Genomic DNA, 22,819 nt, shown 5'->3' with positions numbered 1-22,819 from the left:
CTGAATCCCTAGTTGGTATTAATTGATGTGACGAACTTAGCGAAGCCTTGAAGCGTTAATTGTACTCTGCTGGGTCATTAGGCCATTAGCATAGCATGACTTTTTTCTTTTAGGTCCATGGATTGTCAGAACCAAGGAGCTAGTGCAAGCTCTGCTGTTTGCTTGGAGGTTTTTTGGGTTGGTTTGTTTGTTTTTTAAAAAAGGTACTTGGAGTGTAATCTGAGGCTTCTACCAGACTAATCCCCACTGAGAGTTCAGGACTAAAGCATAAGTATCATTAGAAGCAGTACTGAAGTAATCAAAGCAAAAGTAGTGAAATTAGCAGCTTATGATACCCCTGCATTCCTAGTGTGAGAATGCTCAGGCTCACAGCAACAACATGACAGAAGCCAGTTGGGTATGGAGTGTGCTCCTGACAGCTTTAAAAAGCTGTTATAAAGTCAAAGCTTGCTCAGGTCCCATTCTGCCTCTGCTTAAACAAGCACCCAAAGTAACAGGGACTGTCAGAGCCTGCCTGGTGTCAGCTCACATGGGCCTGTGTAGCAGTGCTCTGAAAACACTCAGCTTCACTCTCACATTTACCTTATAGATCCTGCCTGTGTTTCATAATGAGCACTTTGATAGAGTTGTGGCTTGCTGTAAAGCAGTGGGAGTCTGGCTGCACTTAGATTACACCTTCATTCAGCTGCAAATGAGCGTGGAAGGATGCAGGAGGGTTGCACAGGCACTCTTCAGCTGCTGTGACAGGAACGTGGGCCTTTGGAATGTGTTCACTCCACCTTTGAGGAGCAGAGCTCATGGCCAGGGCAGCACAATGTCAGTAGTTTTAGCTGGGTGGTTGCTGAGGCTCCAGGGAGTGGTGCCGAGGTGTCTGTGTGGTGTGGGAAGGAACACTTGGATTTGGGAGGTGCCCACGCAGAATAACACGTGTGTGCTCCGTGCATGGGCTCTGTTCAAGTTCCACAGTGAACCTTTAAAAGGTAGAAGGCCAAATGTGTCGATCAGGAGTTGTGGTATTTGTTTTTCTCTGCTTTGTCCCTCCCTTGCTTTCATTTCCTCAGGCATCTGTCAAGCTCCTGCTCTCTGAGAATGTTTTGTTGACCTCAGGACCGTCTCTTCTGCTGCTGAGGCCTGGTATGAGCCTCTGCTGCTCCCACTGCTGAGAGGCACAGCCATGGCTGGTGCAGCCACAGCCCACCTCGGCCCCAAGCATGGCAGTTTGATGTTTTTCGAAGAAGATTTAGACAAATAGTTTTTGTGCCATCATAAGCTGGCTCAGTTTGCAAACACAGTAACTTGTATTTTCTTCCTTGCAAATAGTGACTTGTATTTTCTTCTTTACAAACACACAGTAACTTGTGTTTCCTTCTTGTATTTTCTGGAGACAGTCATTAGTCACTGCTTCTAACACGACCATGAAAAATGATGTTATGTAGCTGAGCAGTTCAAGTTGATATTTAAGTAGTAGTAACAAATGGAAGGACTCAATATATGGCTGTTTTTCTTTTTAGATGATACATCAGCAGCCTAACCCAGGTATCCATTACGAGTATATCATTCCAGGAGACAATGTCATTAGTCCTCAGCTGCTTGCTCACAGGAGGCCAGGTAAAATGCCACCATTTCCTATTATTTAACACATTTGGTTACCCAATAAACTAATGGAGAAATTCATACCATTAAATTCAGTGTAAATGCTGCCATTGATGTGGGAGGGGCCCAGAATTTCACCCTACACGTTGAATGAGATGTCAGCATAGATTTAGTAATTTCAGTGAATTAATACAGGCAAGGATTATTTATACTTTAGCTGGGAATCTGCTCACAGATTTCTGCTTTCAGTAACAGTTCTGTTATCAAAATTTTAGCCATGAGTTTGCATGAGCTGGAGCGTTGTAACCTTCTCTCAGAAATGAAATAAAACATGATTTTTCTTTTCCGAGTGTGAGATAATTTGAAACAACCCTTCACAGTTTCTTTTTCCTCTCCCAACTGGAGAGGATCAAACAGAACAGTGTTTCTGTCCCAAGGCAGAATCTGGGCAGCCCGTGCTCCTGCCTGAGCTGTGGATGTGTGCTGTGTGTGCTCTAGGGAGTCCTGAAGGACAGCAGAACATTTGCAAGTGAATTTGGTCCTTGTTTTGATGGTCGTGACTTGCCTTGACAAATTTCTAGGTCTGTTTGCAGCCTGTTTGTAAAGAGGAGCAGCTGGACTGGGCCATGGGGAGGCCCAGGATGCAGAGCATGGTACAAAACAAAAAAGCTTTGGGAGATTTTGACACACTGGGTGCATTAACTCTATAGTGTGTTTGGAGAGTCTTGATGTATTTGCAGGCTGAGACTTGGTTATCTTAGTTTAAAACAACACAGTCTTTGCAGGTCACTATTAGGAATTCTCTACATAGCAGATTAAAGCTGCTTCCAAATTTAATGAAACTCCAGTTCTGATTATTAGTGGATCAGACTATAGACTTGACATTTGCATGTGAGGCTCATTCTCATTATTTTACTTTTCTGTGTGTCCATCATCAGGGGAGCCATTGAATGGTCAGTTGGGAATGCCAGAAGGTACAAGTCATGAGGATGAGGATTTGCACAGAGAGACAGACATTCTCACTGGACAGTCAGCTGGAACTTTTCCAGTTATTCAGCCAGGAAGATTTCCTTCTCATCAACCAGAAAACCAGGTGCCTGCTATGCAACAGCCAAGGCAAAACCGAGAACACAACTGGAAACAGGTTGGAAAAACTGAGTGCACTACTACCTGTGGGAAAGGTGAGTGCTTTGGGCACCATGCACAGAAAAGAGATGGCTCGTGGGAGGGTTCAAAGGCAAAATGACAAATCTGAAATCTGCGAAGGAAAGCATTCCAGGAAAGGGAGGAAAGCATTCCAGGAAGTTTGTGGGAAGAAGTGTAAACTGCCTATCTGCTTGTCTGGTTGAATAGCATTCCACTGGTGTTCATTTCATTCTGTGCAAGAAAGTTAGGTCTAACCTAAGCAAAATCTTGCATTTTCAGTTCAAAGTTAATTTTCCTGTTTGTGGTTTCTTTCTCAGCCTAATCCTGAGTTTCTGCACTAATCAGGCTCCAATACCAATAAATAATTAGTCGTTCAGAGTTATTTGCTGTAGAATAACCCAAAACAACTAAAATCACTAAAATTTTTAAGTCAGTGGTTTGGCTTCAAGTGGTTGAACTGGCAGTTGTTGGTTGTACCTTGGCCACTTCTCCTTGGCTGAGTTCATGTACTTTAACTTTTTGTTTACCAAATACAAGCTCACATGTTGGCTCTTTGTAGTAATAGTAGAGTTCTGTCTTTCTGCTCTGGCACGAAAGTTACTTAAAGACTGAGCATTAAATATGAAGAGTAGTCATTTTTGGTGATGTGTAACCTGTAAGCTTTGCCTGATGGATCTTTGCAAAATCCAGGTAAAGTGGATGATGTTCTCCTGTATTTACTCTCCATGTAACTCTGAAGTCAGGAGGCTCAGTCTCTTTCCAGAAGCTCAACAGAATAACTGCTAGTTTTTTCCTCCTGCCAAGCCTGTATTGTGGCCTCTTAGCTGCATGTTTTTTGAATTGCCTAAATACTTAATGTTTGTACTCTCTGCACTGTAAAGATCTTATGCAGGCCCAGGGACATGTTTTCTCAGCCTTTCCTACAGTGCTGTGCTATACTTTCTATATACCAAATACTTTCCATAGTATGACAATGTAAACAGTACAGCATTCAGCTCTTACATTTGGAAATTTGGGATAAAGTCTGTATTTCCTGTTGTCAAGTTATGCTTTTCCTTTCTACGTCAGTGTTGGATGCTACTGTTAGAACTGCAGAGTCTTTTGCAATCCTTCACCTAATTTTCTTCTCCATTTCAGGATCACAGTACCCGATTTTCCACTGTGTCAACAGAATCACTCACGAGGAGGTCCCCGAGGGTTACTGTGACAGCAGTACCAAACCCATCCCAGAAGAGGAGGCCTGCAACCTCTTCCCATGTCCAGCTTTGTAAGATATTACAATTTATGTCATGTGAAATAAGGCAGTGCCGTTGAGGTTTTGTCTGTGAAAGAGGCTGTTCTGAGCAGGAAACTAGTTTGATCTTCTAAGTACTGTGCCCTTGTGTCAGAAAGTGTAGTGGATTTTTTTCCTTAGTTGTTGTTGACCTTCTTCCCCTTCACGGGGAGAACAGTGTTTGGAGCAGGCAAGAGGGAAGTTGGCAAAAGTAAGTGTAGCAGCTCCTCCAAATGTGTGTGATTGTTCAGGCAGGCACAGGCTACATGGTCTCTGTGGGTACATGTTTTTTCAAGTGAGAGGTTTCTGCACATACCTGTCTAAAGAAGAGGCTCTGTGGGTTCTGTCACTCCACATTAGATCCAGGTGCTGCAGTGGCCACCTTTTCATTCCATGGGTCATATTTAAAGATGAGATAGTGCTCACAGCAGCTCCCTGGTAAATACCCCCTCTCTTTGAATTGGGTAGTTCTTCAGCTCCAAGACTGGATTCTGAAGTGGTGGTCCTCATTTCCAGCACACTAGTCCAGCTCAGCAGTGATTTCCTTCTGAAATGACACTGTGCATTGCAATTGGCTGAGCAACAGGTTTTAAATAGTCAATAATGAAAAATAAAAATATCACCCCCCACCCAAAAGGACAATTCATTCAGGGAGCAAACCAGGAAAAGGGTTAAACCCAGTTGCCATTTTAGCAATGTTGTCAATTTTCCGTCTCTCTGGTGGTTACACTCCTCAGTTCTCTTCTGAGCAGCAGAATCTCCTTATCCCATGGAGATTTCCAGTGGTGTAAGTGCTGTTACAGTGTCAGAGATGTCTGAAAGCAATTTCCTGGTGTGTATTAGATACTCAGGAATTTCTGAAGCCTTTTACATGGAGATGTCTTCTCTTACCAAAAGCATTTTTCTCACCTTTTTCCTTCTAACAACTCATATTAATTCAGGATAATGTCAAGAATATAAGCAAAGAAATTTAAATATTTAAATACAACTATTTTGCTTATTCTCCACAAGAGTTCTGAAATAAAATATGTGAACAGTTCAGATACTTCCCTTATTTGTGTCTGTCTTCATGCTTGAAATGAAAACTGAAAGGGGAAAATGACATATTTGTACAAAGGTGACAAAATAAATACAATGAAATCTTGAAATGAGAAGAATATATCTAGGGATTTTTTTCATCTCTAAAATGAATTGTATTTATTCATTGCTTATCATTTGCTATTTCAGTTTTGCTGATGAATGAATGCCTGGATGCATTACATTACATAATTTTTGTGTTACTGCCATTTTTTAGTGTCTTTGCTGCAGAAAACCTTTACGTTGTACATCTTAAACTTTTGGGAAGTGTCATTCGAACAGTAATATATATTATAGGTAGAATCTTTAAAAAACCAAACAGCTATTAGAGCCTTGAGTAATGTTTGTAATATGTCTTGAGACCATAAATTAGGCCATCTGTAGTCATGGCTGTTATTATGGACCACTTTAGGTGGATTGTGTATACAAGTATATATTGTTGTCTCATAAGATGTTGTTTTGCAGCAGTTTAAGTGCTATTTTATAGGATTCTATACCAGCATCAGAATCACATCATTCAAGTTCTGTTAAGATTCAGTATTAGAGAATTCTTTGCTGAAAAAAAGATGTCCCCTTTTTTATTTTTCCCTTCAGCTGGGACATAGGGGAGTGGTCTGAGTGCAGCAAAACCTGTGGCCTGGGGATGCAGCACCGCCAGATCCTGTGCCGGCAAATCTACGCCAACCGCACCCTGACGGTGCAGCAGTACCGGTGCCACCACCTGGAGAAGCCTGAGACCACCAGCACCTGCCAGCTGAAGATCTGCAGTGAGTGGCAGATCAGGACAGAGTGGACCTCAGTAAGTGTGATTGACTCATTCGGGGCGTAAAACCTCCGAAAAGAGTAAGAATTTTCTTCCAGGTGTCACTAATCAAACGTGAATTCTGGTTTTGTTTGAAACGGGGAAGTGGAATGCTGAAGGCCTTGGAAATAAGTAAATCTTAGTTCAGTAAACCCCTGCTTCACTGTGACCATTAAAGTTTCCTCACCAGAAAGAAGATGAAAAAACACAAACCATGCAGATGTGTCTGTACAGACACACACAGGCTGTCTGAGCAATGTTTTTTTTTACATGCTGTGTGAGTAGGAGAGTCCTGAGAGGTTTGCCTGAGGTGGCAAACCTATTGCTCTTTCTCACAGCATGCAGAACTCAGCTCCAGGAGTTATTTAACATCACATATGTATTTGGGATAAAGGCAGTAGTCACTGTTACTGTAGTTGGTTTGAAGCCATGCCAAGACTTTTAGATAAATGTGGATGATACAGTTTTGAGATTTAACTTTTTCGTGTTGCTTACAACAGGTTTGGTCAAGCTGACAATCATCCCAATTACTTTCATGGCCATGGTGTGAAAGAGAAAATATCCTGCTGTATTAAGTGAAGTGATACACAAATCTCTCAGTATTCCACGAAACAAAGCAAAAACCTTTTAGTTGCTGAAATACGGAGGTGGATAGACCATGAAAAATTCTAGCTTAAACCCTCAAACTAAACCTACTTTTTTCTCTCTCCTGAAGTGCTTCCTTGCTCCTACTTCCCCCAGCCTATGCATCAGGCATCAGATACCCAGAGATATTAGGTATCAGGCAGAGATACCCAGAGCTGTCAGTGTTCTCTGAGGCTGGAGAAAGCAGGAGGAGAAGGCCTCTGCTTGGAAGTGGGATTCAGGAGTTGTGTTTCCTTGCATTTCTCTTGCTTTGTATCTGCTTTTATAGGTCAAGATCAAAATGATGCAGAGTATGTCAGCCTGCTACTTAAATACCAGCATTTCATTTTGATCAGTGCAGTATGACCTGTTGAAGATGGAGTTTTGTGTTTTCCAAATGTCTCAGCGTGCTACACTGTAGAATACCACAGACTGAGCATATGATTTAATCCGACTGATGTGTTTTTATTCCCTACTCCTGGCAATCTAGAATAGTTCTGTATCTGCTGCCTTAGCAGGAATGAATGAGCTGGATGTTCCCAGCTCCCTGATAAGGCACTGCTCAGAGTCCTGATGCACCTCCCTTTTGTTGCAGTGTTCAGTGCCCTGTGGAGTGGGGCAGAGGACTCGGGATGTGAAGTGTGTCAGCAACCTCGGGGACGTTGTTGATGACGAGGAGTGTAACATGAAGCTGCGGCCAAATGACATTGAGAACTGTGACATGGGCCCCTGTGCCAAGAGCTGGTTCCTCACAGACTGGAGTGACAGGGTAAGGCTTCTCTTCAGCTTGTGCTGCCAAATCTTCTAAAATTTAGGGGCATCAGAATTAAAAAATGTATATCTGTACAGCCATAAAAGGAGTAATCTTATTTTCCATATTTATCCTTGATCTGTTGAACAGGCAAAAGCAAACAAAAACATAATGATCCCAAGGGCATCTCGAGTTTGTGTTAAGATACAAGAATGCACAGAAAGGGCATGTGGGTATGTGGCCAAACATCTGGATTTAGAATTGGCTCTGAGTCTGAACTTCCCAAAATATTGAGTGTGCTGAGATTTATTATTCTGCCTTGCTTAGGCCTGAGACTCAAGATTCAAACTCTTAAAATTCAAACTCATTCACTGGTTTTTTTTAGAGGATGCAGATTTGAGGCCTGATGTCTGGGTTTAAGTTCAAACCATAAAACAATTATCTTCTAACTGTGAAAAGAGGGGAACAACTTCCTAAACTCAGGCAAGCTTGATTCAGGCTCCTGTACTTTGTGAACATGGGGGGTTCTTTATTCCAGTGAGTCTCTGCATGAAAGCAACAAACCCAGTGGTGATTGACCTTGTTTTGTGATTGGGCTCAGAGCTGTTGTTCAGTGGTGATATTTCTATGCTGTCATTAAAAGGCTCACAAACATGGGCTAGGAAAAGCTGGGTATTTTGGTCTCTCTCGTGGATGCCTGCCTATCCACTTCATCTGGAGACAAGTTGAGCCTTCAGTCTGTAAACTCCTGGTTGCATCTCCCTTTTTTTTTGACAGACAAGTATTGTAATTTCTCACTGAAGCTGTAAGATTCCATCCATAACTTAAAGATTTCGTGGTTTAGATAATTTTGCAGCAGTACCTCTGAAAGCTGGGAATGTCGGGCTCGTGGGCTGAGCATTAGTTTGGACACTCAGAAGATTTTGGACATGGTTTAAATGCAGAGATGGAACGGGAACTTCAAAAGTAGAACAGGTAGCTGATAATTAAATCACATCATTAAAAAGGCTGGTAGACTCTTGTTACAATTAAAGGCCTGCAAAATTTTCAACCTCTAGACAACTCAAATAGATTTTATAAAAAACCCAGAAATATAGACTAATAAATGTGTGCTGTTATCACTTTTTTTCCAGAGTACACTCTGGCATAGTATGGACAGAAAGTTACCAGGTGAAGTATAGGTGTATTAGTGCAAAGGGCAAAGATTTTGCTGTAGGGGAAATGGCAGTGCCTTTTTTTTAAGTGATATTTTACAAGTAAGAGAGAAAAATACATTCTACCCTCAAAGACATCTTTCTTGAAAAAGCTGGCCCAGCTGCTATCAGCTACTGGTTCCACCACACAAAGCACAGTCATTCCAGTGAAGGTTCTAGCACCATTTGCTTCATTTTTCTACACTAATATTCTGCCCTCTGCAGAATTAAAAGCAGCTTTTGACCTGAAGGTCATAACTGTAGAATGTTATTATGCTTATTTATATGTGTTGAATAGAAGTGAAGCAGGTAATGTGGAAAATGTTGGAGTTTTTTTTCTTACCACAAACATTTTAGGGCCAGAGAGCAAGGAATGGATTTTGTTACCTTCTCAGTTTATATAAGTGTACAGATTCATTTCTTCCAAATGCTTGCTACTGTAGTTGGCATTGTTCACCACCACTTCTGCCAGCAGTGGGTTTGGATTCACAAAGGAGATGTAAGGAACAGCTTATTTCAGGAAAAAAACGTAGATTTGAGCTGGGATATGCAGGATCTTCTAAGATTCACACATACCTCATAACTGGGGTGTTCAGAGGAGCCCCGTGGCAGTGATTCCAGTGGGACTCAGTGGAATAAAGGAGTAGTCAGCAGCTTTGCAAAGTCAGGCCTTTGGCATTAGCTTTCTTATTTTGCCACAAAAGGACTGGTTTTGAGGGTCAGAAGTCTCTCTCTCTTTGTAGAGGGATGTGTTCCTATTGAAAGACAGGAGGAGAATCCTGTCATGGGATGGAAATGGGCATTCCCAGGTGTATGGGCTTTGCGTGTGTGATTTCCCCAAACAATTCTTTAAGAAGTGCTTTAAGCCAAGCCACACTCCAGCAATAAGCCCAGATCAGCGATGGGCAGCCACAAATGGTTCAGATAAGCAGCCAAAAGTTCAAATGCTTTAAAAAAGCTTGTTCAAACCTCTTGAGTCTGCAAAACTGTGGTGGAAATCTCACAAGAACAGACCTTCTTTGTGAGATTTATTACATGCCTACTTCGAGTCCCAGCTGGAAATACCACAAAACAGTCTTTCCCATTGTATTTTGACATTTCAGCTGTGGCTGGAAATAAGAGGTAAAAGAACTTATCCTAACTTTTGAGAACGTTGGAACTTTGAAATGGTTGAGTTCAAACTTGGTTACAGCCCTAAGAGGAGGCCTGGTCTGTACTTTCCTGAACCCACTTTGCAAACACTTAATGTGTACTGTTGCACATGCAGCAAGCAGAGATTTCCAGAGGGCTGTCAGAGCTCAGTTAAACACGTCCTTTCTCTTTCAGCAAGGGATGGATCAAACCTCCGTGTCCAGATTTATGTGGTACATGGGGCATTACAATATAGCCTTGGTTAATTAGTGAAACATCAAGAAAAATCACAGTAACATAAAAATTACAGTTGTCTTTGCTGCCAACAGATGTTAAATTTCAGGATAACTGATTTGATAACTGTGGTACATATGTGTGCACAATTTGACAAGGGTATTCTTTAACAGTGTTTTAAAAATAGAGCGAGATCTAATTTAGGGATGCTGGAAAGATTTTGGGTTTTCTTATTTTACTGAAACCTTGCAAAGTTTTAATTGATGAAAAAAATCATGCTAGTTACCGTTATTTTCACTGATAGTTTCTGTGGTTCTGAATTGGAAGATGATGTCATTAAATTTCCCTAAATGTAACTTTGGCAATATAACATATGTGCACTTAAAACCCTGCAGAGCACATACAGATTTGTGTGTAAAAGTTGTGTTTCCTTCCCAGGGTGGTCTGTTTGTGGTTTTACTCTGTAAATAACACTGGGCTGCCTTCTTGCCATGTTCTCCACTCCTGTTTTCCCACAATGTATTTATGTATTTTATGGCCACCTGTTTCCCCCCATGGCATCGACCTTCTTGGATTCAGTTTCTGCACACAGTGATTCTTTATATATGAAATTAAAAATCCCTGCATGTTCCTGAAACAATACAGTTCTTGATCTGTGTAATTTTGACAAACAGGTATCAAAGTCCACTGTGTGTGTATTACACACACACACTCTTTTACCTGCAGAGCTTATGACATGTGTGGCCACACTGGTGAAACATGTAAAGGAAGGAGGGAAAGCAATTCATCCTTAGGAAACAAACATTTCTTTTCTGAAAAGTATGTACTCTGTCATTTGTTTGTGACCATGTGCTGATATCCCCCAGGCTCAATCTTGAGAGAAATAGAAATTTCTACCCATTTCAATGGGAAAGATTGCAGGTTAAAAGTCTGTAGTAGCAAAGTGAGACCAATCTTACTTGTCTGTGCCTGTCTTTATATTTATTGCTCTACCTTGAGTATAAATAAGAGAATTAACTCAAGTTTCGTGGCTTTGACTTCTGCATGATCTTTAACCTCTTTTGCCTATAGAGGGTCTGGACAACCTTTTGTGATATTTTTATGTGCATTTTTAGAAAGATGGCTTCCTGTCTGCTAGTTCTCTAAAGATGTCACACTGCATTAAAACAGCACAGCTCCACCAACCAGCATCCATTAATCAGTGGAGTAAATCTGGTGAACCTTACTGAACTCAGCAACAGAATGGGATTGATGGGAGCAGATGAGATTCTTGCAAACATTTCACATGACTGATTCTTTGACAGCTCTAATTGCTGGAAAGTTTACTTCTCCTGTGGGTCAGAAGTGGGAAACTGCATTCTCCTGATTTACAGCAATGGGAGGCTCACCAATGTTTCCTTGCAGCTTCCAACTGGAGCATTCCCCTCTCGCAATTTTGTTTATTCCTCATTGCCATCTCCTCTGTTCATTTGTTTCTCGTTTTATGTTTACAGCCTACTTAGAAAAGAAGCCAAAATACAAACAATTCTTAGATGTTAATGAGATTCTGCGGCCAAAATAAAACCTTGGGAAGAAAGAAAAAATGCTGCCCATCAGGGAACATAATCAAAACAAACCAAACACATGCTCTGGATTTCACTCTTCATTAAAAGGAGTAATGGCAATGCTTCTGTAATAATCTGCCATAAGAGAACTGTAGTGAAAAGAGAACTTCATAAAAATCAGTGCTTTATTCCTCACAATTCTAAAACATTGCCTGACAGGTTTGAGTGGGTTTGCTGAAGAGTCAGATGAGGAACCACCAATGAATACTGTACCTTACACTCTTCTTTCACTATTTTTTATTTAATTCTGGGTAGTTCACTTAAAATCTCCTGAATCCTGGGGGTAAAAAAAGAAAAAAAAAAACAGGGGAAAAAATTACCATGTAGCTTGTGCAAGAGTTCATTATTTTTTATTACCACTGTTTATTTGTTTTCAGTATAAAATCAAAACAAGATAAAATAGCCCTTTTCATTGATTTCATGTGGAAATCATATGGAAATAGAAGGTTTGCATTCTTTATGTATGAATATGTAACACACTTCATAACTTGAGATGAAACACAGTTGTGATAGAAGGGGGGCCAAGACCTGCAGAGATTTGTGTTTCCTTCTCTAGAGCTGATCTGGCTGTGCCACAGTTCAGCTGCTGCACATGAAGATCAGCAGATCAAGCCTGCAGGGCAGGAGGAGCCTTCCCTGTGTCCCCGGGAGGTTGGCAGGGCAGGGGAGGTTGGCAGGGCAGGGGAGGTTGGCAGGGCAGGGGAGGTTGGCAGGGGGGGAGGTTGGCAGGATGGGGGAGGTTGGCAGGATGGGGGAGGTTGGCAGGGCAGGGGAGGTTGGCAGGGCAGGGGAGGTTGGCAGGATGGGCTCACGAGTGGCAGGCAGGGCTGAACCAGGGGCCGGATTATCAGGCACCATCACAGGGATGAGGAAGGGCCAAGGGGAAGCTGGAAGTCAGTGCAGGGTCAGTCACTGGGGTCAGACACAGCCCAGGGATCCTGGGGCAGGTCTGTGGGAATGGGGCAGTGCCAGGGTCGGGCTGGGAAGTGAGTCCAAGGGTGAGGGATCACTGAACCCCAGGCTGTGGCTGGGAAAAGGCACATCTCTGAGCATGGACCAGAGCTGAGGTTAAATGGAGAGCCCAGGCCATGAGCAGGGGGTGGGTGGAGGCCCCAGGAGTGGCTACTCTGGTGCACTCAAGCCCTGAGAAGTCCTTACAGCTCTCAAGGCAAATAATATTTATTAAATGAGCCAGAGTAGTGAGGAAGTCTGTTCTGTTCCCTCACGTTAACTACTCCTGAGAGCATCAATATTGTGTGAGTACCAACAGTGTAACCTACTGCATATAAAGAAAGTAACTGTGTATGTAAAAGCAATCATGATCCAGCTGAAAGACTAAGGCTGTATTTCAGAATGTTTGTTCCCTTGGAAGGCTGCCATGGAAGTGTGAGACCAATCCAGCACCTACTGTGTGCATAGATGCACTCTGAAGGGGAACAGTTCAAATCTCGCTATCAGAAAATGCTCTGGCAATACATGAGGATATTTCTTGCTACAACACACCCCTTTCTTTTTCGTTTTTTTAAGAAATCAAGGCAGCTCTCAGTGGTTTTACATCCTTTGAAAATCTGCCCCAGTCTTGGAACTGTGGCCAGAAGTGAGCTTCTGAAACACAAGTCTGAGTTAATTATTGGGAAAACAAAGGTTACATAATCTGTCCAAAATCCCTTCTGAAATGTGTTTTCTCAGAGTAGGTCAAATAATGCTAAGGAGTTTCATAAATGTATTGGAAACATAGATCTTCATTTTTATTTTTTGCAGCAGTGTAACATCAGGAGGATGACTGATAAAAATCTTTACTGTCTTGTGGGAAATAATTAAGATGGTGAAGGTTAAAGTGTGGTACATAGAAATCCTACACAAATGGGAATGTTTTACTCAAACTCAATTGGTTGTTATTTAAAAATTTAATTAATGCCAGCAGTGATACTGAGACCTGAGTGAAAGGGCTCTGGAGGTCCAGGAGAATTCCTGCTGCCACTCTCCTGTGGTCTGTTGCCCCATTTAAAGGTAATGAGTGGGGCTGGCACGTTGGTGATGGGCAACTGGCACTGTTTAAGAGGATTTTTTTGCTATACCCATGTCTTGTAGCTCTGACAAAAATCCAGGCTTCCACTTGCAGTTTTCCAAGTTTGCAGGAACTAGCCTTATTTTCCTGGACTGCTGTTCAGTTGTTTTCTGACAACTATCAGAGCCCTGAATGAGGGGGTTTTATTTTTAGTTTTTAATGGGTATGGAAAGCTTCTGAAATTGAACTCAGGAGGGAAGGACCTCAGGAAGAGGAAAAATGGCAGACTCCTTAAAACACAGACAGAGGTTTCTGAGGAATTTGTGCCAATTAAAACAAGACTGTGAAACAAAATATCTTTAATAATAGGACCAGAATAAAGTTGCAGCTTGTGAAAGTTCCTCATGTTTCACAATGTTAGGTTATGGCAGTTGCTATGTATTAATGCAACAAATCAATGGCACCAAATTGAAAGTAGTGGGTGTGTCAGTTGTGAAAACCAAAGGGGAGGATTCATTATCCAAACTCTCCCTACTCCCTGCCTTGCACTTTGGAAATCCATGGCTTTCACATAGAAGATTTTTACTGAAAAGAAGAAAAAAAACATGAAAAAACAAATACATAACATGAAACACTCAGGTTGAAGTTTCCTTTGTAAATTCTTAGAGGGCAGTTAATCTGTAGTAAAATATTGCAGCAGAGGGTAGGACAACCCTATACCTTCCCATTTGGTATTTCCTTTGTTATTTGATATGCAAGCCTAGTTCCTACATAATCACTTAAAAGGTAAGACTATGGAGGTTTTCTGGATGACTGTATAGGCTAAACTTGTTCCCAGCTCTGGTTTGCAAAGCAGAAAAGCAAATTATGTTGTCAAATGAAAATTAGTTAGAAATAAGAAAAGTATTTACAGAGTATATATCTGGTTCTCTGTGCTTAATGTGATTGAATATACTTGCCAAGGATGAAAGGTGAGCAGCCACAAGATGTGTTTCTGCACAGTGGTCTGAGTGGTGGCCATCGAGGGGGGCTCAACAAGGCCACGTTACCTGAGAGAGGGCTGTTTGAAATGGGTGTAGTGTAGTCTCAGTTTGTATAAGCAGGAAAGTGGCAACTACTGGCACATTTACATCACTTTTGTGTTCTCAAGATTTTGCCACTTTACTTTGAAAAGGCCTCCTTAGCCATGAAATCTGGTTTGCTGAGGAGGTAGGTCTGTTTTACATATCTGGGTGAAAGTGGACTATCTTCACAGAATCACCAATAAAAAAAGGTTCATTATGTTACTTATAGGCATTATTTAGGCAAAGCTTAATTACTTGATCTTGCAGATGGAGAAAGAAACCTGAATTTCTAGTTTTTCCAAAAGTGTACTTCTGTTTGTTAAAAAATTTGCTTTACAGAGTTGTATCACTTGTTAGTTTTGTAGGCATTCCATTTCAGTAAAGCTTTGCTATCCTGTTTGAACATCTTGTGAAAGGAATCAACTTGCTGATAGGAAAAACATTTTTCTATTCTGTGTCTGTGAAATAAATGTAACATGACTAGATGTTTCACACAGGTTACAGGTGTTGCTCAGTGAGTAAAGAGCAGTTTACAGCCAATTGTACTTTCAGTCACTGGTCCCTCTTGAGAAGCTGAGTGACTGTATCTGTTCCCCTTGTTGTTAACAGTGGTGCTGCCATGGCATCTGCTGTCCTGTAGTTGAACTCCTGGCAGTGAACCCTGACACTATTACCAGTGGCAGCCAAATCAAGCTGTGGTTGACTCTGTGTCTGATTACCAGCTTTTTGAATCATTCTTATTTAATAAAGTTTAAAAAGTGCTCCAGTGCAGAGTTATGTTCATCCACAAGGAATGTGGTGTTCATTGTGGAAGAAAAATACAGTTTCTCCTAATTTCATGGTATGTTAAACATAAAATCTGAAATAGCAATCAAATGCATCCTTTTCTCCCATAGATTGCATATTTACTCGTGGTTTTCTTTACATGTGTGATATAACTGCTGTGTTTAAATTCCATTATATACATATCTTTCAGTGAGCTGCACATAGGTTTTTCTTTATATTAATGGTCCAGACACGAAAGGGAAGAGTAAGAAAGAATTAAGCAACAAAAGAACAGTCTAACACGGGAATTTCTTACTTCCTTGGCATATTTCTGGTTTTTAAATGTCAGTCGTTTGATGCTGCCTAGAACAGTGGAATATCAGAGATTTCCTGCTGCAGTAGATAAAAGAGCAAACTCTAAGGGCAAAAATGGAATTTATCCTGTATGATTTATGGATGACATGCATACAGTCTCTGAATATGTGACATAAGACTCTGCATATCACTATTTAGTAAGAGCTTTCAGAATTTAGCATTGGAACTTTGAGAATGGTAAATGTTAGTTACTGGAAAGTCATAGCATTAAAAAGCAATATTGAATGTACCTAAAATTCTATGGCTACCTCTTTTAAGACTAATTAACAATTTACAATTGAAACAGGTTAGACAAAAACTACTGGTAGTTAACAGTTAATTGCTGTTGATTTACCTCAATCTTTTGAAACCACCTGTCAAAAAAATTTATATTTTTCTACTCAATTGTGCTGTCATATTTTGTCAACTTGTGGAACATCCAGGATGTGCTACACAGTCATTTTACTCCCAGTGCCACAGCCCTCAGAGTCTTCCTTGCCCTTTCAAGCAGTGTGAGATCCACCTGGCTGACAGCTTGAAGTGGTCAGAGGAGAAACTCAGAGAACAAATCAAAGGCTGAAATAGGACTGCTGTCTGAAAAGCCTTAAGAAAGAGATGTCTTTCTTAACTAATCCTTTCATTTTTGACTGTAAAGACAGGTACTGCTTGTGCTTTCGAAAGTGTGAAACTGTGAGACGATTTCCCACAGCTGAATGACAAGTGAAAAGAAGTGACTTTGCCTAAACTAGTTTCCGTTTCCCGCAGTGCTCGGCAGAGTGCGGGGCCGGGATCCGCACCCGCTCCGTGCTCTGCATGACCAACCACGTCAGCAGTTTGCCTCTGGAGGGCTGTGGCAACAACAGACCCTCGGAAACGACCCCCTGTAATAACGGACCCTGTGCTGGTAAAGTGGAGTGGTTTGCTGGGGGCTGGACACAGGTGAGCCAAGTGCTATATCTAACATACCTACTGGTTTTCTGCTGGTATTTTAATTTAAAACTCGTATTTTTGTACAGTAAAGATGTGTGCCATAAGGTATTTCTACATCTCTGTGGAATATTTGGGTATTTTTTCCTGTATTTTGCTCAGTTGATGTTCAGTAATTTTCAGCACCTGCTGTTGTTTTTTTTTGTTTTGATGAAAATAAGATTTTGTTCTTTTCTTCTCTGTACTTTTTTTTTTTTTATTTTTCATCTCCTGCCCCAATGTATTTATAAAATGGAAGATAACAGAATGCTGCTTAGCATATTCAGGTGAACACTAAAGCAACAGATTTGCATCTTTTAAAGTAAAGCCTTTGTGATCATGCATGCATGCAGGGAGATATATACATATATATATATATGTATATGGGATTTCCAAGTAAATAAGGCAAAAACTAATGGTTAACCCCAAAAGTTATCTTCAGTACTCTGTTAGAACAAGCAAAAGAACCAAACATGGTTAGTGGCCTGTATCCTGATGCTCTTTCCTCAGGGTAAATTCTTCCCTTTATCCCCATCTCAGTAGCCCTTCAGGAGCTGTCACTTTGTGCCCAGGCATTTCTGTCCCTTGCTGAGGGCTCTGGCACAGCCTGGAGAGCTTTTGACAGTGCTGGTGCCAGCCCTGCAGATTCTGAAACCCTTCCAGCTGATAAGGAGCTGGAAATTAAACTGGTACAGCTGAGGTGGAGATTGCAGGGCTACTGCTATGCTAATGTTTCTAAGTGATAATTGGTTTTATTGTATGACAATAACAAATTCACATTTCAGAAATACTTATCTGCAGTTCTAATGGCAGATGAAATCAAGGCTTGTCACTTAGACCTCTCCAGCAGATTGACTGGGAGCTCTGGATCCATTTTTGCTGCCCCAGGAGAGGTGTTCAGTAAAGGCATCCAAACTTCCCTGGTCTTTTAGGCTGATTCACCTTCTTTCTTTGCATGAGATTGAATTGTTTGGTGCACACCAAAGGTACCAGAGTCTTTGCTGTGTGTCATCTGAAAGCAATGTCTGCCAGCATCAAATCCTGGCTTCTAAATACCCAAATGAAGAGAGAGAGTCAGCAGAGCAGAGCAGGAGGGAGCACTGGAAGTTCAGGCTGGATGTTCACAGCCTGTCTTCTGGAGGAACCACTAAATGGAGCAGCAACAGAGATGTTTGGTGTTAAACAAAGTGCAGTTACTGTACTTCTGGATTTATTTGGGTGTATTTATCTTAAGGTTCTTTGTTCGGCTCAAGGTTTTTGTGGGAATCTGGTAAAGGGATTGTAAATTCTACCCAAAATATAAATAAAATCCCCACTGCTGGTAACATATGGTTGGTTTAGGCTAGAAAAAGCCTTCTGAAAATCATAATCCTTTATGCAACACAGAAACCTGTATGTTGCTGGAATCATCTTCTAAAAGCCTTTTTACAAGTGCCAGGAACAGTACTGTGTGTGTACCTAACCTTTAAATGGACAGTAAGAATCCAAGTGAGTCAAATTTGCTTTTCAGAACTGGAACCAACACTACATCACACAGATACTTGCAAACATGAAAATAACACCCTGGCAGATCAAGGCACTTTCTAAGAACAACACAGAATGTGGAGCTTTGTAAAGCTCCAAAACTGTGCTCTAACCTTATAACCCTCAAAAGTTCAGTGCAGTACATACAATCCTGCTTCAGCGAGAAGCAGTTTATGGAGAAAGTGAGTTATGCTTCTCTTTTGATTAGAAAAATAAATACCAGTTTCTTTTCTGTAGCTACAGGTGAAACGACACTTTCACATTTCTCCAAAAATATACTTAGAGTCCTTATTCATTAAAATAATTAGAAATATGTTTTGAGTCTGTGGTACCACATGGAATAAAAATTCACAGAAGTATCTTTTTAATTTCTATAGCCATTTTTAAGATTTAAAATGAAAAAAAAAATTAAATATGTAATACCTGACACAGTCAGTAGTCACTTGATGAATTAAATCATTACTATATCCTTCAGCTTTTTCTTGTACTGGTACTTAACTGGGACCAGTGGCTGCTTTGTTAGTACTGCATACAAATAATAATAGTAACCCAAGGTTTATCCAGGCTGCTATTCTGATTCTGGGAGAGAAAAATCTTACTGCAGGATCTTAAGGAATACTTTGCCCTTTTCCTTTCTCTTCAAGTCATGTACCAGTGATGGAAGGAAAGATATAGTTAAACTCATTTTTTCTGAGAAAAAAACATATGAAAGTGAGGAAATGGATTTTGGATGTTAGTGTCTAGATAGGTGCCCAGATCTTTCTATTTGAATATTAACTTAAAATGCAGGTGTACATGTGTGCAAGGGTGTGTGCTATTTTATTTCAGGAACAAACATGTTAGTTTGTAAGCAAGCTGAAGGACATAAGTAGAATAACAAATTCCCCCCCTTGTTTTTTGTTTTCTGTTACAGTGCTCTTCTGAATGTGGCAGTGGAACTCAACAGAGAGAAGTCATTTGTGTTAGGAAAACTGAAGGTAATTTTGATGTTTTGGACCCCTATGAATGTTCATATTTGGAAAAACCTCCCATCCAGCAATCCTGCTACCTCAAACCATGTGGATCGAAGTGGTTTCATACAGAATGGAGCACAGTAAGTCTCTCATGCTTTCCTCTGTCTCTTATTTTGTTTGATACAGCTTTTTCCATTCCTATTGAAAGAGAGCACCATTCACATTACAGGTCTTATAAAATCACTTTGTGTTTCAGTTCTCTTTCTGAGCAAGCTGTTCTGGTTGAAGGTGTCCCTGCTCACTGCAGGGGGACTGGATTAGGTGGCCTTCAAAGCTCAAACTATTCTGTGATTCTATTCTATATTGTTACAGTTATCAACAGAATATGTGGCATTTCTTACTGTTGGACCTGAAGAGAAAGGATTAGGGGTTAGCTGGGAGCAGAAGAGCTGACCCAAAGCCCCTGTTCTAGGTTTGGGAACTGTCAGGTTCATCTCTTCAGACCTTTTGTATGACCTAAAATAAATGGCACGGCCTCTCAGTCAGGGGGATCAAATGGCTGGGTTTGTGTGCAGTCTGTTGGGTGTCTTGGTTCCACTTTAAGTGCTTAAGATCTCTACAAACCTGAACTAAAGCTCTTATTGCTGCCTGTGGAATAATTACAGTATTCTATATGGGCATGTAACAAGAGTAATGCTGGAAAAAAAGGTGTTCTATTAGCGCCCCAGAGCTGCCCTTTTGAAAGGTGGTATTAAAGATGAAAGAGCAGTCTAAGAATATAATACTGAGAATACTTTGGTCAGTTTGTTACAGTGTCTGATTTTATGATCATGATAAGTTGTTTCTGCAGCATTAGGAAAAGAAATAATTATGCCAAAAAAGTCAGAAAGAAGACATTCTTACTAGTTCAGGGCTGTTAAGGTTTTAATCATTATAAATTACCCAGATGTAATTAAGTTTGTGAGCATTAGGTCAAACTGGACAGTGAACCAAATCTCAAAGACCTCACTCAGGCGAAATTCTTGAGGTCAACAGGGAATTTGCTTCAGTATGGGCAGAAATGTGTAATAATTGGCTTTAAAAATACCATGGCAAGCAAGTACAAAAATCTCTGGCTTCATAACAGACTTCGGACATCAAAAGAAAGTATTTCTGTGCTCCTTCAAAGAAACCTATAATGCTTAGTAAAATTGTGTTGCAGGAGGTGAAAAATACTTGAGTGCCAGAAAAAAAGGCAATTAAAATTATTCCTGCTTGAGTATTATTAAATGGCAAAAGGGCAGTGGAGGGCAGTGCAGTCAAGTAGTAAAGTTCAGTGCAGGGAGTTCTTAAAGTAGGAAATGTGGAAAAAGTAGATTTGGGAGATATGTATAAATAAGCAGAGAAGGAGAAGGCTAATTAAAGAAGCAAGAAGCTAACTAATAAATTCAGAAAGGGAACTATCCTGGCTTGCTGTCAGTTGCAGTGTCACCACGTTTACTTGTCCAGTTGTTCCTCCTGTGTTCAAAACCGTTTTGGAATCTTTACCAAAATTGCACCTGTGTATTATGGGCTTCATAGATAGAAAATAAAAAACTGGAGTGGTGAAGTTGATAAAAAGCTCCAGTGATGCCTGGGTCTGGCTTCAAAGTTCCCTTTTCTTTTCTTTCTGTGTTTACACATCTCATATTGTCTTCATGAACTTCAGCTTAATTGTTTCAGTGCTCCAAATCCTGCGAGGGAGGATTTCGGGTGCGGGAGGTGCGGTGTCTGTCAGATGACATGGCAGCCAGTTCCCAGTGTGACCCCCAGCTGAAACCCGAAGAGAAGGAGCCCTGCAACACACAGGATTGTGTCCCTGAAATAGGTAAGGAAGAGGCAGCTTCTGCTTTGACTATGGATCTCCACCTAGTGGAGAAAATATTTAGTAGTCTTGAAGAGGTTTTAACAGTGCGTTTTCTTTATTGAGTACAGAGTTTTATTTTTACACAAAATACAGCTCTTTTCTGTGCTGTAAAAGGAGGTTTTCATTTCTGATTTAAAATGTTTTCCTAGTAATGTGTAAGAAACTGGCTTACTTTTGAAGTTGCTGAGAATGTGAGAGATCTGCTTCTGTGAAAATGCTACATACAGGGTGTTTTTCTGCTGTCTCCTTGCATTCTCCAAGGTTTCTCTTGGCAGAGTCTTTAAAACAAAAAGAGGATCATGTATGATATGTATTTGGTAACAAGTTCTATAAGAACCAACAACATTAAACTAAGGCATTAAGTGCAATTAAGCAGTTTTCTTTTATATATATATATTGAATATACACATACAGACAATTTGGTTTTGGAATTAGTCATTCAGCTCCTACAGATTTGATTTTAATAGCAATGAGAATGGCAAAGGAAAGGAAGATACATAATTTAGAAACAGTTTTAATGTTCTACAACAAGTTTCACTTGAGAATTATTCAACGTACTTTAAGATAACTACATAAAAAAACCAGGGGAACTGGGCATGGGTACATTTCTTCCATGGCTTATTTATTTTTCTATTATAATGTATAAAATCTTGAATAATCTGACTTATTTGCATAGGTAGCTTATTTTGACCCGAGAAGGAATGTTTAAATACAGATCCAAGGGATTTTACGTGGTAAAAAGAAAGGAGATTGCTTATTTGTTGCTCCGTTGCTTCTTTCTTCAGTTCCTTGTCTCTCCTTTTTCCCCCGCAGATGAGAACTGCAAAGACAAATACTACAACTGCAATGTGGTGGTTCAGGCCAGGCTCTGTGTCTACACCTACTACAAGACAGCCTGCTGTGCATCCTGCACCCGGGTGGCCAACAGACAGTCGGGGTTCCTGGGCCGCAGATAACAAACCCTCTGCTCAGAGCAGCCGTGGGGGGCTGCACGTGGAGCCTGAACAGTGTTACTGCTTTGACTGCAGCAGTCTTAGCTTCTTAGAGAGGGGGGGTTTGTATTGCTGAGTGCATCCAGACTATGGTTAAATCTCACACCCTTTCAGTTATTGTGCAGTTATCTCTTTTGTTTGTTGTAAAACCGTGATCTTTTTCAAGCATTAGTTGCTAATGATACTGTTATTTGCACCTGCTCATCAGATAATTATTTAAGGAACATACCAGCCTTAATATTGTGAAATGAATGAAAACTGAATCAATTGCAGCAATTACTGGAGATAGTTGACCAGTAGGGATGCAGCTGCTGCATTATTTTCTGAGTGCTTACTTTTACTTGGTATTTTGGACTGCCTTAAATTAGATGACTAAATCAATGAAACATGCACATGAGAAAAATTATTTCCCAAAGAACCAGACCCTTGAAGACCCATTTGTCAGCAGTTTCTTAGCACTCTACATTATGTTTTTAATTACTTCAGTCCATTCATAATTAGAGTCACTGTTAAGCTCTCTCAGTTGTACTTTTAACTAATGTCCTGTCCTCAGGCAGTAAATATATACACACTTGACTGCCAAGAAGTGCCTTTATATTTAATTCATAAACTCTTGAAGATACACTTTTCTAAGTTTGTATGGGTTTTAAAATAATTACCTACCAGAGTGACACTAATGTCTAGCCCTTCAAGTCTTTAACAGCTCCATCTGTCAGTGAGACACATTCAGCAGAGAGGTGAAGAGACTTTGCTGATGTAAGAAGTGATTGTTTCCCTGGGTGAGGTCTCTCTCCTGTAGGACAGTTATTTCAGTGAACTGGGATCTTGCCTGATCCTTTGTCTCTGCACTATTGCTTAACAACTACCATACCAAAGTACT

General features: G+C 40.6%; 1 protein-coding gene across 1 annotated transcript in view; it reads left to right on the top strand.

The window, feature by feature from the left end:
- Positions 1-22,522, top strand: part of THSD4 (thrombospondin type 1 domain containing 4) — a 240,723-nt gene extending 218,201 nt beyond the window's left edge. The window contains exons 9-17 of the mRNA XM_025894836.2: positions 1,512-1,608; positions 2,532-2,774; positions 3,877-4,006; positions 5,684-5,888; positions 7,111-7,284; positions 16,385-16,558; positions 19,023-19,202; positions 20,764-20,908; positions 21,761-22,522. Coding sequence (XP_025750621.1) covers positions 1,512-1,608; positions 2,532-2,774; positions 3,877-4,006; positions 5,684-5,888; positions 7,111-7,284; positions 16,385-16,558; positions 19,023-19,202; positions 20,764-20,908; positions 21,761-21,903 — 1,491 coding nt within the window. The 3' untranslated portion in view covers positions 21,904-22,522. The remainder of the gene's footprint in view (positions 1-1,511; positions 1,609-2,531; positions 2,775-3,876; positions 4,007-5,683; positions 5,889-7,110; positions 7,285-16,384; positions 16,559-19,022; positions 19,203-20,763; positions 20,909-21,760) is intronic.
- Positions 22,523-22,819: the final 297 nt, after the last annotated feature.

The sequence above is a fragment of the Manacus vitellinus genome, unplaced genomic scaffold (assembly GCF_001715985.3).
Source record: "Manacus vitellinus isolate BGI_N305 unplaced genomic scaffold, ASM171598v3 scaffold_16_pilon, whole genome shotgun sequence".
NCBI lineage: Eukaryota > Metazoa > Chordata > Aves > Passeriformes > Pipridae > Manacus > Manacus vitellinus.
The sequence above is the reverse complement of the archived record's forward strand: the minus strand, read 5'-3'. Positions and strand labels throughout refer to the sequence as shown.